General features: G+C 36.3%; 1 protein-coding gene across 2 annotated transcripts in view; it reads right to left on the bottom strand.

Annotated features, from left to right (window-relative positions):
* Positions 1–14,662, bottom strand: part of LOC149774695 (exocyst complex component 3-like) — an 81,850-nt gene that overhangs the window by 21,817 nt on the left and 45,371 nt on the right. For both annotated transcript variants that reach the window (XM_089944900.1, XM_089944901.1), the window contains exons 11-14: positions 11,576–11,659; positions 8,980–9,053; positions 6,575–6,670; positions 1,352–1,418 (exon numbers count right to left, since the gene is read on the bottom strand). In XM_089944900.1, the coding sequence (XP_089801026.1) occupies positions 1,352–1,418; positions 6,575–6,670; positions 8,980–9,053; positions 11,576–11,659 (321 nt within the window). The remainder of the gene's footprint in view (positions 1–1,351; positions 1,419–6,574; positions 6,671–8,979; positions 9,054–11,575; positions 11,660–14,662) is intronic.

Here is a 14,662-nt window from a genome sequence, read left to right as displayed (position 1 = left end):
TCATAAATGATGATATTTGTATGTGTATGCATGTGCATATATGTAAAGAGGTGTTTAAAATAAGGCTTTAATTGGTTTCATGTGCATAACTTTGATACAGTGACTCATGCCTATCATTAATTCTCTTATTTGATTCTTTAGTAGAATATATCAGGGACTGTTTATGATTTAAAAATATCTATATAAAGATTGCTACTTCAATACAACTTATATGGAACATTCTTTTCATAAGTTGCAGTGACCTCCAAGAATTTGACAGTGCCGTAACTGATACTGAACAGCAGCAGACCATTACAGGACCTTCTCAGTATGGCAGTTGATTTTTCTGTAACTTAGACTGGTTTTCAGTAAGGTGTAATAAAATATCCAGTGATACTATCAAGCTGAAAAACATGCATTTATACAATTCTGAAACGTGAGTCAAGACTGATGCAATGATGGTAAACATAATTTTCAAGTAAAACATTTGTAAAGTACACTTAGACCTTAAACACCTCAACACAATTTCACAAACTGCAATCTCAAAACCCAATGGAGCTAAGTGGCTTCTTTCTATCTCTTAACTGGCATAACCCTTGGCTTCTTTCTATCTCTTAACTGGCATAACCCTTGGCTTCTTTCTATCTCTTAACTGGCATAACCCTTCGCTGCTTTCTGTCTCTTAACTGGCATAACCCTTGGCTTTTTTTAATTTCACTTGACAGTGACAATCATCTTTCCTGCCACAAAACATACTCAAATCAACAAATGATGACTAATACACATAAATGTTGCCCCTCCTGCCATTTTCCCCAAGAATTCCTTTTTATTCTACTGTACTGACTATTACAACTTTTTAAGAGATTTCTTTCCCTTTGATCACTTGCTGGATGCCAATTTTAGAAAATTCTAATAAGCAATTGTTTGGTCAGGCAAACAGGCAAAATCCAAGTTTTATATTAGATTCAGTGGATTTGATCACAGAACCAGATTAACTGTACTGGAGTACCTCATACTCCTGTACAGTTAATCTGGTTATGTGATCAAATCCACTTACTCCTGTACAGTTAATCTGGTTATGTGATCAAATCCACTGAATCTAATAAAAAACCTGGATTTGAGTCAAACAAGGGTAAGCCAGTATCCAGATTTTACCACAACAATTATATTTCTGTAATTTGTGATTTTAATCCACAAGTCTGTATTTTAAGGATCATTTTGGTAAGGGTTGGCAGTTCTGCTACATGTGTGACTTGCAAATGCATAGCGGGATATTTGAAAATTAGCTTGCATTTAGTCTACTGAAAACTCAGCTATGAATGTCGATAAAAAAGGAAGACAAAAAAAGTGAAACAGGAAATTATATAATTACCCTAACTTCAGATGTGAGAGTATTTCTGGTCCATTCCTGAATGTTCTGTTTCATATTTGAAAGGTAACTGAAAAAGATAATCAAATATAAATCACTTCAAGGTTCATATTACAAATAAAAGAAAATAGGTAAGAGGTCAGAGTTACATCCCCTTCTCCAAGCAGCTGCCCTTTCTCTGGTCTTCTAACAAATGTAAAGCACCTAAAAGTTTTGTGTAAGATTAAGGCTAAGATTAGAACATAATTACATGGGTTGGAGAACAAATCTTTGCTCCAACAAATTCAGTTAAAGTAGAGTTTCTCACATCATGATAAAGCTGAAGAATGACCTTGCAAGTTAGTTTTGTTGTGTTGCTGATATAGATTTCTTCAGGTCACACTGAATCCATTTAGAACGAGAGATTTGTAGGCAAAAACTTACAAAGGTTGTCTCTAACTGCCATTCTGTGGCTTAAATGTCATTTTTGGAGCTGTTGCTCTCAAATGCTTTGGTGACTGCTTTAACCTCATGAGCCAATATTCTTGATGAATTTTTAATTGTAGCCAACATTTCTTAAGGATTGTTCCATATGACTGATATTCATAAAGAATTGTTCCTTGAGACTGATATTCATGATGATTGTTCCTTGTGGCTGATATTCATGATAATTGTTTCTTGTGGCTGATATTCATAATGGATTGTTCCTCGTGGCTGATATTTATAATGGATTGTTCCTTGTGGCTGATATTCATAATGGATTGTTCCTTGTGGCTGATATTCAATGAGGATTGTTCCTTGTGGCTGATATTCATTAATGGATTGTTCCTTGTGACTGATATTCATGATTGTTTCTTGTGGCTGATATTCATAATGGATTGTTTCTTGTGGCTGATATTCATAATGGATTGTTCCTTGTGGCTGATATTTATAATGGATTGTTCCTTGTGGCTGATATTCATAATGGATTGTTCCTTGTGGCTGATATTCAATGAGGATTGTTCCTTGTGGCTGATATTCATAATGGATTGTTCCTTGTGACTGATATTCATGATTGTTTCTTGTGGCTGATATTCATAATCGATTGTTTCTTGTGGCTGATATTCACAATGGATTGTTCCTTGTGTCTGATATTCAATGAGGATTGTTCTTTGTGGCTGATATTCAATGAGGATTGTTCCTTGTGGCTGATATTCATAATGGATTGTTCCTTGTGGCTGATATTCATAACGGATTGATCCTTGTGGCTGATATTCAATGAGGATTGTTTGTGATGGCTGATATTCAATGAGGATTGTTCCTTGTGGCTGATATTCATAACGTGTTGTTCCTTCTGGCTGATATTCATAATGGATTGTTCCTTGTGGCTGATATTCAATGAAGATTGTTTGTGATGGCTGATATTCAATGAGGATTGTTCCTTGTGGCTGATATTCATTAAGAACACTACATTATTGTCTGTATACTTTCTTTCAATATCTGGTTAGCATGTTTTAATGGTTGCAATATTATGCAAATCAGTCACATTATCAATGAGCAGAGAACTTGAAAAAGGCTTAATGCTTGTTACTCAATCCTCTATGTCTCTTGTACAATTCTGTTTACATTGCAAGTCTGTTAATAAATACTGTTTAAACCAAGTAATTGTTGAGGTGACAGAAAGAATGAAAGTGCATTTTCCAGATAATAGCTTATGCTGTGTACAAATTTATTCACTTTATTCATCTTGGCCTTAATCTCCAAGGGGCTGATATATATGCAGGGAGCATTCCAGAAGTAACCAAACTAGCTCACTTGAATAGAGGTAGGCACCACACTCAGTCATGTTGTTATTGATACAGTAACTACTCTTTCACTATGAAACCTAAAATAAACCAGGAGAGATCCTCCAATCTGCTGAGATGAGGCCTCATAAAGTCCAAAACTTGGTAGGCAAAGTTTTGATTACTAGTGTAGTAGAAAGAAGGTGTTGTTTGAAGGAGACAAAGCTTGTAAAGGTATGAGACTGTTGAGTGAAACCATTATGTCTCAGATTACTTGGTCAGCACTAGGTTTGTCTCTTTTGCATTCATGAGGCTGGAAGGCAGAGGATGTAACCTGATGATGGCCTTGTGATGGTACATAAGCAGTGCAAACATTGATAAGAATACATATCTTTCCATGAACCAAAGATTAATCAGTGCAGCTATGGCCTACTGGGTACACAAGCCATCAAGAAAGCTATGGCTACACAAGCCATCAAAACAGCTGTGGCCTGCTACTGCTACACAAACCATCAAAGTAGCTATGGTCTACAGGGTACACAAGTCAGCAAAGCAGCTATGGCAACACAAGTCAGCAAAGCAGAGATGGCCTACTGGGTACTACACAAGCCATTAAAAGCAGCTATGGCCTACTGGATACACAAGCCATTAAAGCAGCTATGGCCTACTGGGTACACAAGTCAGCAAAGCAGCTATGGCTACACAAGTCAGCAAAGCAGAGATGGCCTACTGGGTACTACACAAGCCATTAAAGCAGCTATGGCCTACTGGATACATAAATCATCAAAGCAGCTATGGCCCACTGGGTACACAAGCCATCAAGGTGTTATGGCCTACTGGGTACATGTGCCATCAAAGCAGCTATGGGCAACTGGGCACACAAGCCATCAAGGTGTTATGGCCAACTGGGTACACAAGCCATCAAAGCAGCTATGGACTACTGGGTACACAAGCCATCAAGGTGTTATGGCCAACTGGGTACACAAGCCATCAAGGTGTTATGGCCAACTGGGTACACAAGCCATCAAGGTGTTATGGCCAACTGGGTACACAAACCATCAAGGTGTTATGGCCAACTGGGTACACAAACCATCAAGGTGTTATGGACTACTGGGTACACAAGCCATCAAGGTGTTATGGCCTACTGGGTACACAAGCCATCAAGGTGTTATGGCCTACTGGGTACACAAGCCATCAAGGTCTAATGGTCTACTGGGTACACAAGCCATCAAGGTGTTATGGCCTACTGGGTACACAAGCTATCAAGGTCTAATTGTCTACGGGGTACAAAATCCGTCAAAGCAGCTATGGACTACTGGGTACACAAGCCATCAAAGCAGCTATGGACTACTGGGTACACAAGCCATCAAAGCAGCTATGGACTACTGGGTACACAAGCCATCAAAGCAGCTATGGACTACAAGGCACAAAATAATGACATCCAGATGCATCAGTAGGTGGGGTCTTTGGCAGATGTGTTATTCAGTGGGGTCTTTTACACATGCTTCAGTCGGCTGGGTCTTTGGCAGGTGTGTTATTCAGTGGGGTCTTTGACAAAAGTATCATTGTATAAATATGGCGCTTAGACCAAATCAAGCATACAGCAAATAACTATGATATTACAAACCAGCTGCTATGTTCCACATTTGCAGGTGTGCAATGTCTTTGTCAGGAGCTAAATTTATAGAGCACAAGGTTGGAAGAAGATAGAGGCAGGAAGACTACTTAAATGATGCAAGTAAAGCCGAGTCTTTCCTGGGATACAACCAAGGAAGAAAGATGGCCACTTGTGAGGATGAGTTTTTAAACTCATATGAGGGTGGTGGCAAGGAAACTGTGTGTGAAGGTAGCAGCAACTAATCTGGTAAAACAGGGACAGTGAATTAGGCTGGAAGTTTCTTGATAATAGGACACAATGTTCTCCATTTACTTTCAGTGTTACCAAAGGACAGAGGCAAGTAATGGGCCTTTGGTAATGATCAGGTGTTGTGGCCAGTCCAACAAAAGATAAATCTAACTGCAATGCTTCCAGGGTCCATGTGTAGAAATACCTCATTTAAAACTAAATCAATTCTCTGACAAGAAATGTACAAGGTATATGCATATTTAATCGTTGCTCAGCTCCTAAATATTTTTCGTTTCTTATCACTCCTCTTCACGACTGCCTTTGCAAACTTCTTTCATAGATATTCTGAAATGTTCTTACTATAGTGATAGAGTTTTCATAGATCTGCTATTACTGTATTCCTTAGAGTAGTGTGAATTTTACTTTGAGAACTGAATCCCCTTTCACAATCACCTGTTTGTTAAGGCTGAATTGCTGCAATTATAGCCAGATTTGAATGGATTCAGAAACATGTTTTGAGGATTTATATCCAAAACACAATTGTCCCCAACATATGCATGTTGTTCCTTGGATATTTCTGTCCATGTATCAGATTTTTTGCAAGGCCTAAACCATAGTAAACGATTTCATGCTTATTATTTCTGTTATCACCACTTTGTGTCATCATAGGCTGGCAGCAAACCACCTGTCTTCTTTCCTAGTTTCATCCTAACAGTTGATCTTTCCATCTCACTGACTTTTCTAAAGAAATGAGTTATCATTTGTTTCTTTAACTGCACTTTAGACATTTCCCTAACTGTTGTCTGATGGATCACTGCTCCAAGAAACAATTCAATCAGAATATGTCCATAGTTTCTGCAATACTCCAGCAGACCTCCATGAAAAACATGCTTTTATTCAAACTATTTTCTACATAGATATAGGACTGGTTAATATCATGGAGAAAAAGCAAAGAAGAAATTCAGGGATCAGATAAATGATGATCGAGGCAGCAGTGTCAAAAATAATGATGGTATGTACATTGTTGACCATGCCCTTCTTAGCACTCTCTCATTTACCAAAGTATTTGTTTGAAGCTGAAGGTACTCAGGTTCTGCTAAACAATATGTTCTATCAGTAAGTTCTTATAACTGTGGGACAAAATAATGGACTGCAATAACACTAAAGAAAATATTTCCATTTTCTTTGTGTTCTTTAAAATCAGTATTAATACAAATTAACTGCCTGAAAAATGGTTTTGTAGTCAATACAGTGAAGTCTACAAACATTAGGATATTTGTGATGGCCTATGTATCTAAGACCATCATATCTCAAGAAATATTTCCGGTATGTAAACCACTTTAACATAATTTTCTGTGGTCAGCTATCTCCTTACATTATAAACTTTTGTTCCAGCCACCAAGAACTATCAGCTTGACAAAGAGAATCTATGACCAACAGTTTGAAATTGGTATGCGATGCTTTGTTAGTGAACTCTAATATAAATTTTCAAACAAAGATTCCATGCTCCATACATAGCTAAATGAAAGAATTTGTAAACACAGATAACTAAATACTTTTTAACATAATTTTTAAACAAATTAAAACTTTTCCGAGATCTCCAAGTTGCAAAAATCAATAAATGTGAGTCATACTGACCGGTTCTGCAGATCATCAACCATATTATTGTCCAACAGTGGTCCTAATACTTTTGTGTCTATTTTCAGGTCAGGATGCTTCATCAACTCTGGAGAGCTGAAATATAGAACATATGCAATGATTACAGAGAAGCCAGAGAGTTCAATGTCTTTGCAAAGTGCTCTGGCAAATGTCATTGAGCATGTACAGATGTGCAGGGATAAAAATATGAATGAATATAAAGTTACCTAACATACTGAAGTCCCAAACATTCACAAAAATGAAATCTCTGACCATGAAGACAGAACTAAAAAGTTACAGTGCTGACATGAAAACAAGCTAACTTTCATGGCCCATTCTCAAGGACTTTAAAGGAAAAAGAAAGAAATGAGGAAAATAAAACCTATAAGTATTCTCGACCTAGAAGAAACAAACATGACTTTGACACACGAGATGCATTACAGATAAAAATTTGGCTCTGATACACGCATGCCATCACAGGTAAAATTCTACCTTTGATACACAAGATGCTATCACAGGTAAAAACTTGATCTGATACACAAGATGCCATCAGAGATTAAAGCTGCCTTTGATACAGGAGATGCTATTACAGATACAAACTTGACTATGATACAAAAGATGCCATCACATATATAAACTGGACTCTGATACAAAAGATGCCATCACAGATAAAAGCTGCCTTTGATACATACATGAGATGCTATTACAGATACAAACTTGACTATGATACAAAATATGCCATCACAGATACCAACTTGACTCTGATACAAAAGATGCCATCACAGATAAAAGCTGCCTTTGATACAAAAGATGACATCACAGATAAAAACTTGACTTTGATACACAAGAAGCCATCACAAACTTGACCCTGGTACAAAAGATGCCATCACAGATAAAAGCTGCCTTTGATACAAAAGATGCTATCACAGATACAAACTTGACTCTGATACAAAAGATGCCATCACAGAAAAACTTGCCTTTGATACATGAGATGCTATTACAGATACAAACTTGACTATGATACACAAGATGCCATCAAACAAAGATAAAACCTTGAGGAGCTTGCCTGTACAGATCAATGATATCACTCCATTGTCTGCATGAGTTCAAGTCTTGACTCAGCCAGCGGATGTGGATATGTGAGAAAGCCTGACAGTAGCTACCTTTGGGTCAATGGTTCTTCCTGGGTTTTTTTCATGTTCTTCCAAAAATATACTGAACACTGTGAATAGCCTATCATGTGCTGAAAAATGGCATTCAACCCAGAAAAACAACAAAACCTCATTTCTATAGTTCAGTTAGGTTGCGATGGTAGTCATATCTGATATCTGATCAAGACAATAAGAATTTCAAGGTCTGAGGGGCATTATAATTAGGCTTATCATGAAAAGCCTATATCAATATGACAATCCACTTAACAATAACAAGATTTTCAAGACCGCCACCATACTGGCATCATTTTTATTTAGAACCAGCCAGACATCATAAAAGGCATTTAAGTGCAACTCTGATATGATGATCCATTTAGAAGTAGTTATAAAAAAACTTAAAGATGGGTGGCCATATTGGAAGTTAAAACAGCAATAGTTTCATTTAGTATCAACTAGACATTATATGCAGTCTTTTAGTGAAAATGCCATGCTGATGTAACTATCCAATCAGAAGTGGTAGTGATAATAGACTTTCAAGATGGCCACCATATTAAATAATATATCCACATTATTTTCATTCAGGACCAGTTAGACATCATAAAAGGTATTCTAGTGGAGACCACATGTTGATAAGACTATCAATTCGGAAGGAGTTGTGACCAGATTTTAAAGATGGTTGCTTTAGTTCAGCATCAATGTAATTTGGGACCAACCAGACATCATAACAGATATTTTGTGAAAATATCCTATCAATATGACGGTCATACTGACCATCTGTTTAGAAAGAGCAGCGATCACAAGATTTCAAAACTATCCACCAGGTTGAATCCATTCATTCATCCATCCATCTAGCAGGACAGACAAAGGTAACACTCTGTGTCATACTACTATGGTCAAGGTGACACATACAAATTTTACATACTCAGGACAGCCAAAGGTAAGAATCCACGTCATACCACTATTATGGTGAGACATTTTTAAATATACTCAGGACAGACAAGAGTAAGACTCCGTGTCATACCACTATTATGGTGAGACATTTTTAAATATACTCAGGACAGACAAGAGTAAGACTCCGTGTCATACCACTATTATGGTGAGACATTTTTAAATATACTCAGGACAGACAAGAGTAAGACCCAGTGTCATACTACTATTATGGTGAGACATTTTTAAATATGCTCAGGACAGACAAAGGAAAGACTTGATATCATGCCACTATTATGGTGAGACATACAAATGTAATATACTCACTCATAAGAATTGATCCATGTTAGAAGTGTCACAAATTCATTGCCCTCCAAGCCCTGCTGAATCAATTCTGTAAGCTGCAAAGGAATTTAATCAATGTATAATATGCGTTACTGATGAAATGAATCAATGTGTTGTATGTGTCACTGATGAAACAAATCAGCGAGTCACATGTGTTACTATTAAATTGAATCAATGTATCAAATGCTTCACTGTTGAACTGAGTCAAGTATCAAATGTATAATTGTTTGTATTGAATCAATGTATCACATGTTATACTGATGAACTAAATCGATGTATCATATGTGATACTGTTGAACTGAATCAAAATAGCATGTGTTACTTTTGAATCTATGTATCACATCTATTACTGTTAAATTAAATCAATATATCATATGCTTTACTGTTGAACTGAGACAATGTGTCATGTGTGTTACTGCTGAATTGAATCAATGTATCACATGCTTTATTGTTGGACTGAATAAATGTATCACATGTGATACTGTCAAAATGAATAAAAAATTATGTGTTACTGATGAATCTATGGATCACAGTCATTAATACTAAAATTAACCAATATATCATGTGTTACTGCTGAATTGAATCAATGTATCACATGTGTTACTGTTAAAATGAATCAATGTAACACATGCATTATTGATGAACTTAATTGTTACTGTTGAACTGAATCACAATATCATGTGTTACTGATAAATGGAATCAATATATTATATGCTTTATTGTTTAACTGAGTCAATGTGTCATGTATTACTGCTGAATTGAATCAAGGTATCACATGCTTTATTGTTGGATTGAATCAGTGTATCAAATGTGCTACTGTTGAAATGAATAAAATAAATCACATGCATTACTGCTGAATAGAATTAATGTACTGCATGGATTACTGTTTAGTTATTTCTATGGGTATCAAATTGTGTGGTTTTGCCACATATTATCTTCGTCATCACTTTTGTGCATATTTTTAATGTGCAATTGGATTATTCTGCTCATGTCGATTACAGCTTGTTGAGTCTTTCAAGTTATTTGAATATAGATTACATTGCCAATGTATAGCATTGCTTGTTGAATCTTTAAATTTGATGACTTTTATAAAAACCAACAATCAGAGTATTAAGAATAGTGATGACTCAGTGGGTTCAAGTTCTACTAATTAGATTACAGTGGGTTCAAGTTCTACTAATTAGATTACAGTGGGTTCAAGTTCTACTAATTAGATTACAGTAGGTTCAAGTTCTACTTATTAGATTACAGTAGGTTCAAGTTCTACTAATTAGATTATAGTGGGCTCAAGTTCTACTAAATAGATTACAGTGGGTTCAAGTTCTACTAGTTTTCATTAAAATAATTTGCAATAAAGCAGATCAGTTTCTATTCATCTACATTACAATGGGTTAAACTAATTTGTATTAATAAGGGTTAATGTTCTACTACTTCACAATATAGTGGGTTCACATTTTACTAATTATATTACAGTGGGTGCAAGATCTACTAATTTGTATTATTATGAGTTCACATTCTACTAATCTGCATTTCAATGGGTTCAAAATCAGCTAATAATTGCATTACAATGGGTTCAAGTTCTACTCATTTGTAGAAACAATGGCTTCAAGTTGTACTAATCTGCATTACAATGATTTCAAGTTCTACTAATTTTCATTACAGTGGGTTCAATTTCTACTAATTTGCTTTAAAATGGGTTCAAGTTCTACTAACTTGCATTACAAAGGGTTCAAGTCCAACAAATTTGCCTTAAAATGGGTTCATGCTCTGCTACTTTACATAGGTCTGATGAAATAGTATAAATGCACAGAGATTCCTGGTCCATGTTCCTGTCATACAATCATTAAAAATCTGTCTCAATATTCTTTTCATTTTATGTCACTTTATAGTTACATTTTTAACATTATCAGACAAATAAATTACTGTGGTTTCTTTTTAAAGGCATTCTCTACAATTGCTCCAGTTAATGCCATTAATATCTGACAAACATAATAAATGAGTTGCCTCCCTTGAAAATAAAATTTAAGACAAAAGGCAATGGTTTACTATTTTACTATGTTATTATGCAAACAAGACAAAAACTCTTCTCTTCACCTTTTGTGCTACAGTCTGGGTCATGAGCTTATCTGTATCTACACTACAGTGACTGACTGGAAAGGCTATTTACACTTATGGTATTTCCTCAAATTACCTCAATTTATGAACCAGATCTCTATTCCTGAAAATATATTGTGCCTGTCAATATCAAACATACTACTGTACTTTTCATTTTTATCGTATACACAAATGTAATAAGTTTTGACTTTGATCTGTCTTCTGCAATGTTTTGGCCTGTCTATATACAATAGTATTCAGGGTTATTCCATTAAAACATACATGGGTCCCAGGGAAGGCACTTTTAAAGTGGGTTACTCACCCACAGATGCAGTTTAGAATTTTCTTATCATTTTAACATAAATTCTGTGAAATCAAAGTCAATGGGCATATATGTTTTTTTAAACTGCCTTCCCTGGGTACCATGTATGTTTAAATGAAACAACCCTCATGAAAAAAACACCTGCAATAAAAGAAAACTTACACGTTTACTGAGGGATTTGTGATACATCCAAGTATACTGGTAGGTGATGTTGTATGATGGCGGGAACACTGCTGGCAAGATACTCTGAAATAGAAAAGGAATACACAAGGCTCAGGCCAGGATTTAATTTTTTGTGTTAAACATGGCACATAGGGGATAATGGAGTTATTTTCTGTGCTATGGGGTCAAGGATATGACATCATGAATCATTTTCAGACTTATGTGGAATTAAATTAGAAATTTTCAGTCTACTGGGTAAAAGCATTTATCAAAATTGCCACCACAATAAATAAAACTACTGTAATTTATTTCCTAGCAAAATATGTTTATCAAATCATAATACCTTGGAGAAATACTACTACCTCAAAAATCTAACGCCAGGTTAAAACTTTTTAGCTAAATAGCTGAAAGTTATCTGTCCACCTAGATAGCAGTTAGATAGCATGATCACCCTTTAGGCTGGGTTTGGCACGAAATTCCCTGAATTCATCAGTTACTATTGGAGGGAGATAAATCCCCTTATCATGGAGAGACAATCTCCAGTCTTCTAAGGTATAAAAGACAGCTTCTAGACAAAATGACTGGAAAATAGACTCCATATGTCAGTTAGTGGCTTAAAATGAGTCATGAACCCATGTCTTTATGAAGCTATTGAACAAGGAAAGGTAACCATCTGCACCAATGGTCATCATTTCTCTAGATAAAAATCAGACTTTCAGGTTTAAAGACTTCTGATAAAAACTGGAGAAGTGTATTTGGATCTCCATCCTATGGCATGGATAATTACAGTTAGAGAACAGTTTATCTTATATACAATGTTTGTGGCACTGTCCTAACTTCCTGTGTCAATATACAAAGCAAATTCATTGGTGTGGGTTTAATACGATATGCAGATTAGATAGGCAACTATATTCAGGATGAAAGTGAAAGTGTTGATAAACTCTCCCTCCACCTTTTGAAGGCAAATGGGTCATGATCTCCCTCAATACAATGGCTCAGTACGTTTGAAAGACCACATTAGAGCTCACAGTGGTTCTGTAGATGACCTTGTGATGAAGTGTCCAAAGTAGACAGGAATTATTGCCAATATCTGATTACCCACAAATGGTAACCTATTTTTGGCAATAAAAGCAGAGGCTTCATGAGTGATACTGCTCCAACTTGTCCAAACTGCATGTAGATGGGTTCATGAATACAAAATGTATTTGCTGAATTTCCATGCTGATCGCAAAGGCAGTGGGGAAACCGGACTGGCATGTCAGGTGAACTAATTAAGCTTTTAAGAGCAGTTCAAATGGTGTCTTGCTCAGCCAGGTTGAATCCCAATGACAAATTCCACATTACACTTGGGGCAAAGACCCTATCTCATTGGCCAGGTGAAATACTAAATGAACACCATATCAAATAAAACTCTGGTTTGTCTGATAGCTTCTCTTCCATGATAACAAAATGTGCCAGCAATTGTGCAATGATAGGTTTAATTGTGACTGGTTCTAACTGTTTCTCATTGAAGAGTCATAGGAAGTTAGCAATAGTGGTATGGATGCCTACATTGATATAAAATACTCTTGTGCACATCAATGAGAATATATTCCACTACCTTCAGGAACCTCTGAGGTGGACAGCAATCTCATCTGAGGGATTCTCCACCACTTATGAGAAGTGACTGTATGTAAAAATGGTTTTTGCCTCATTAATGCTGATATAAAATGATTCTGACGGAGCCACAATCATATGGCATCCCAAAATGGTAGGAGACTTGCTCTGTGTTTCTGTGTTCACATCCATACCAAAATGGTAGGAGACTTGCTCTGTGTTTCTGTGTTCACATCCATACCGATCGTGATTGCCTGAGGCTGTATATGCAGAGGTATCCCTAACACATGTCCAGAGTGTTTCCCTGCCTTTGATATGCATACTAATACACAGATATCCCTAACACAAGTCCAGAGTGTTTCCCTGCCTTTGATATGCATATTAATACACAGGTATCCCTAATACAAGTCCAGAGTGTTTCCCTGCCTTTGATATGCATACTAATACATAGGTATCCCTAACAAAAGTCCAGAGTGTTTCCATGCCGTTGATATGCATACTAATACACAGGTATCCCTAACCCAAGTCCAGAGTGTTTCCCTGCCTTCGAGATGCATACTCATATTGTGCAGATTGTGAAAGTTCATCCAATAGTCAAGATTCAGTCTAATTCTTATTGAAACCCAAGAAAGCGACCTAGGACTAAGATGTCCACTGTCCCACATATAGCATGCAAAGGAATTCTCTAGCAGATGGATTGCTCCATATAGACAAGAAATCTATCATGGCATTAATTCAACTTTTGTTCCTGAAGAAAACAGTGTCACCTGAATATTTATTCCAGATACAGACAAGCAAAATCTTCATTTGTGACAAGTAGATTGCTAAGGAGAAGGAGGGTAACACATGAAATCACGTCTTGCTCAAGAATATATCTAGCCTGCTGTTTTGTAGCCTGTTGTTGGCAAATCTAAAACTTCTGGAAGCTGTGTGATTTGAAGCCATGCCTCTTGAAAGTCCACAATGATTGCATGATCTCTAATATAAACAATGTGCATCCAACTATGAATCCAATCAACATGATGATTGTTTGATCTCTAATATAAACAATGTGCATCCAACTATGAACCCAATCAACACGATGATTGCATGATCTCTAATATAAACAATGTGCATCCAACTATGAACCCAATCAACATGATGACTGCATGATCTCTAATATAAACAATGTTCATCCAACTATGAACCCAATCAAGATGATGACTGCATCACCTCTAATATAAACACTGTGCATCCAACCATGAACCCATTCAGCACAATGAGGCATGATCTCTAATAAAAACAATGTGCATCCAATTATGAACCCATTCAACACAATGACTGCATGATCTCTAATATAAACAATGTGCATCCAACCATGAACCCATTCAGCACAATGACTGCATGATCTCTAATATAAACAATGTGCATTCAACCATGAACCCATTCAGCACAATGACTGCATGACCTCTAATATAAACAATGTGCATCCAACCATGAACACATTCAGCA

The sequence above is a fragment of the Sinohyriopsis cumingii genome, unplaced genomic scaffold, assembly GCF_028554795.1.
Source record: "Sinohyriopsis cumingii isolate HCF-2022 unplaced genomic scaffold, ASM2855479v2 utg000160l, whole genome shotgun sequence".
In the NCBI taxonomy this organism is placed as follows: Eukaryota; Metazoa; Mollusca; class Bivalvia; order Unionida; family Unionidae; genus Sinohyriopsis; species Sinohyriopsis cumingii.
Note: the sequence above shows the minus strand (reverse complement) of the source record. Positions and strands in the feature narration are given on the sequence as shown.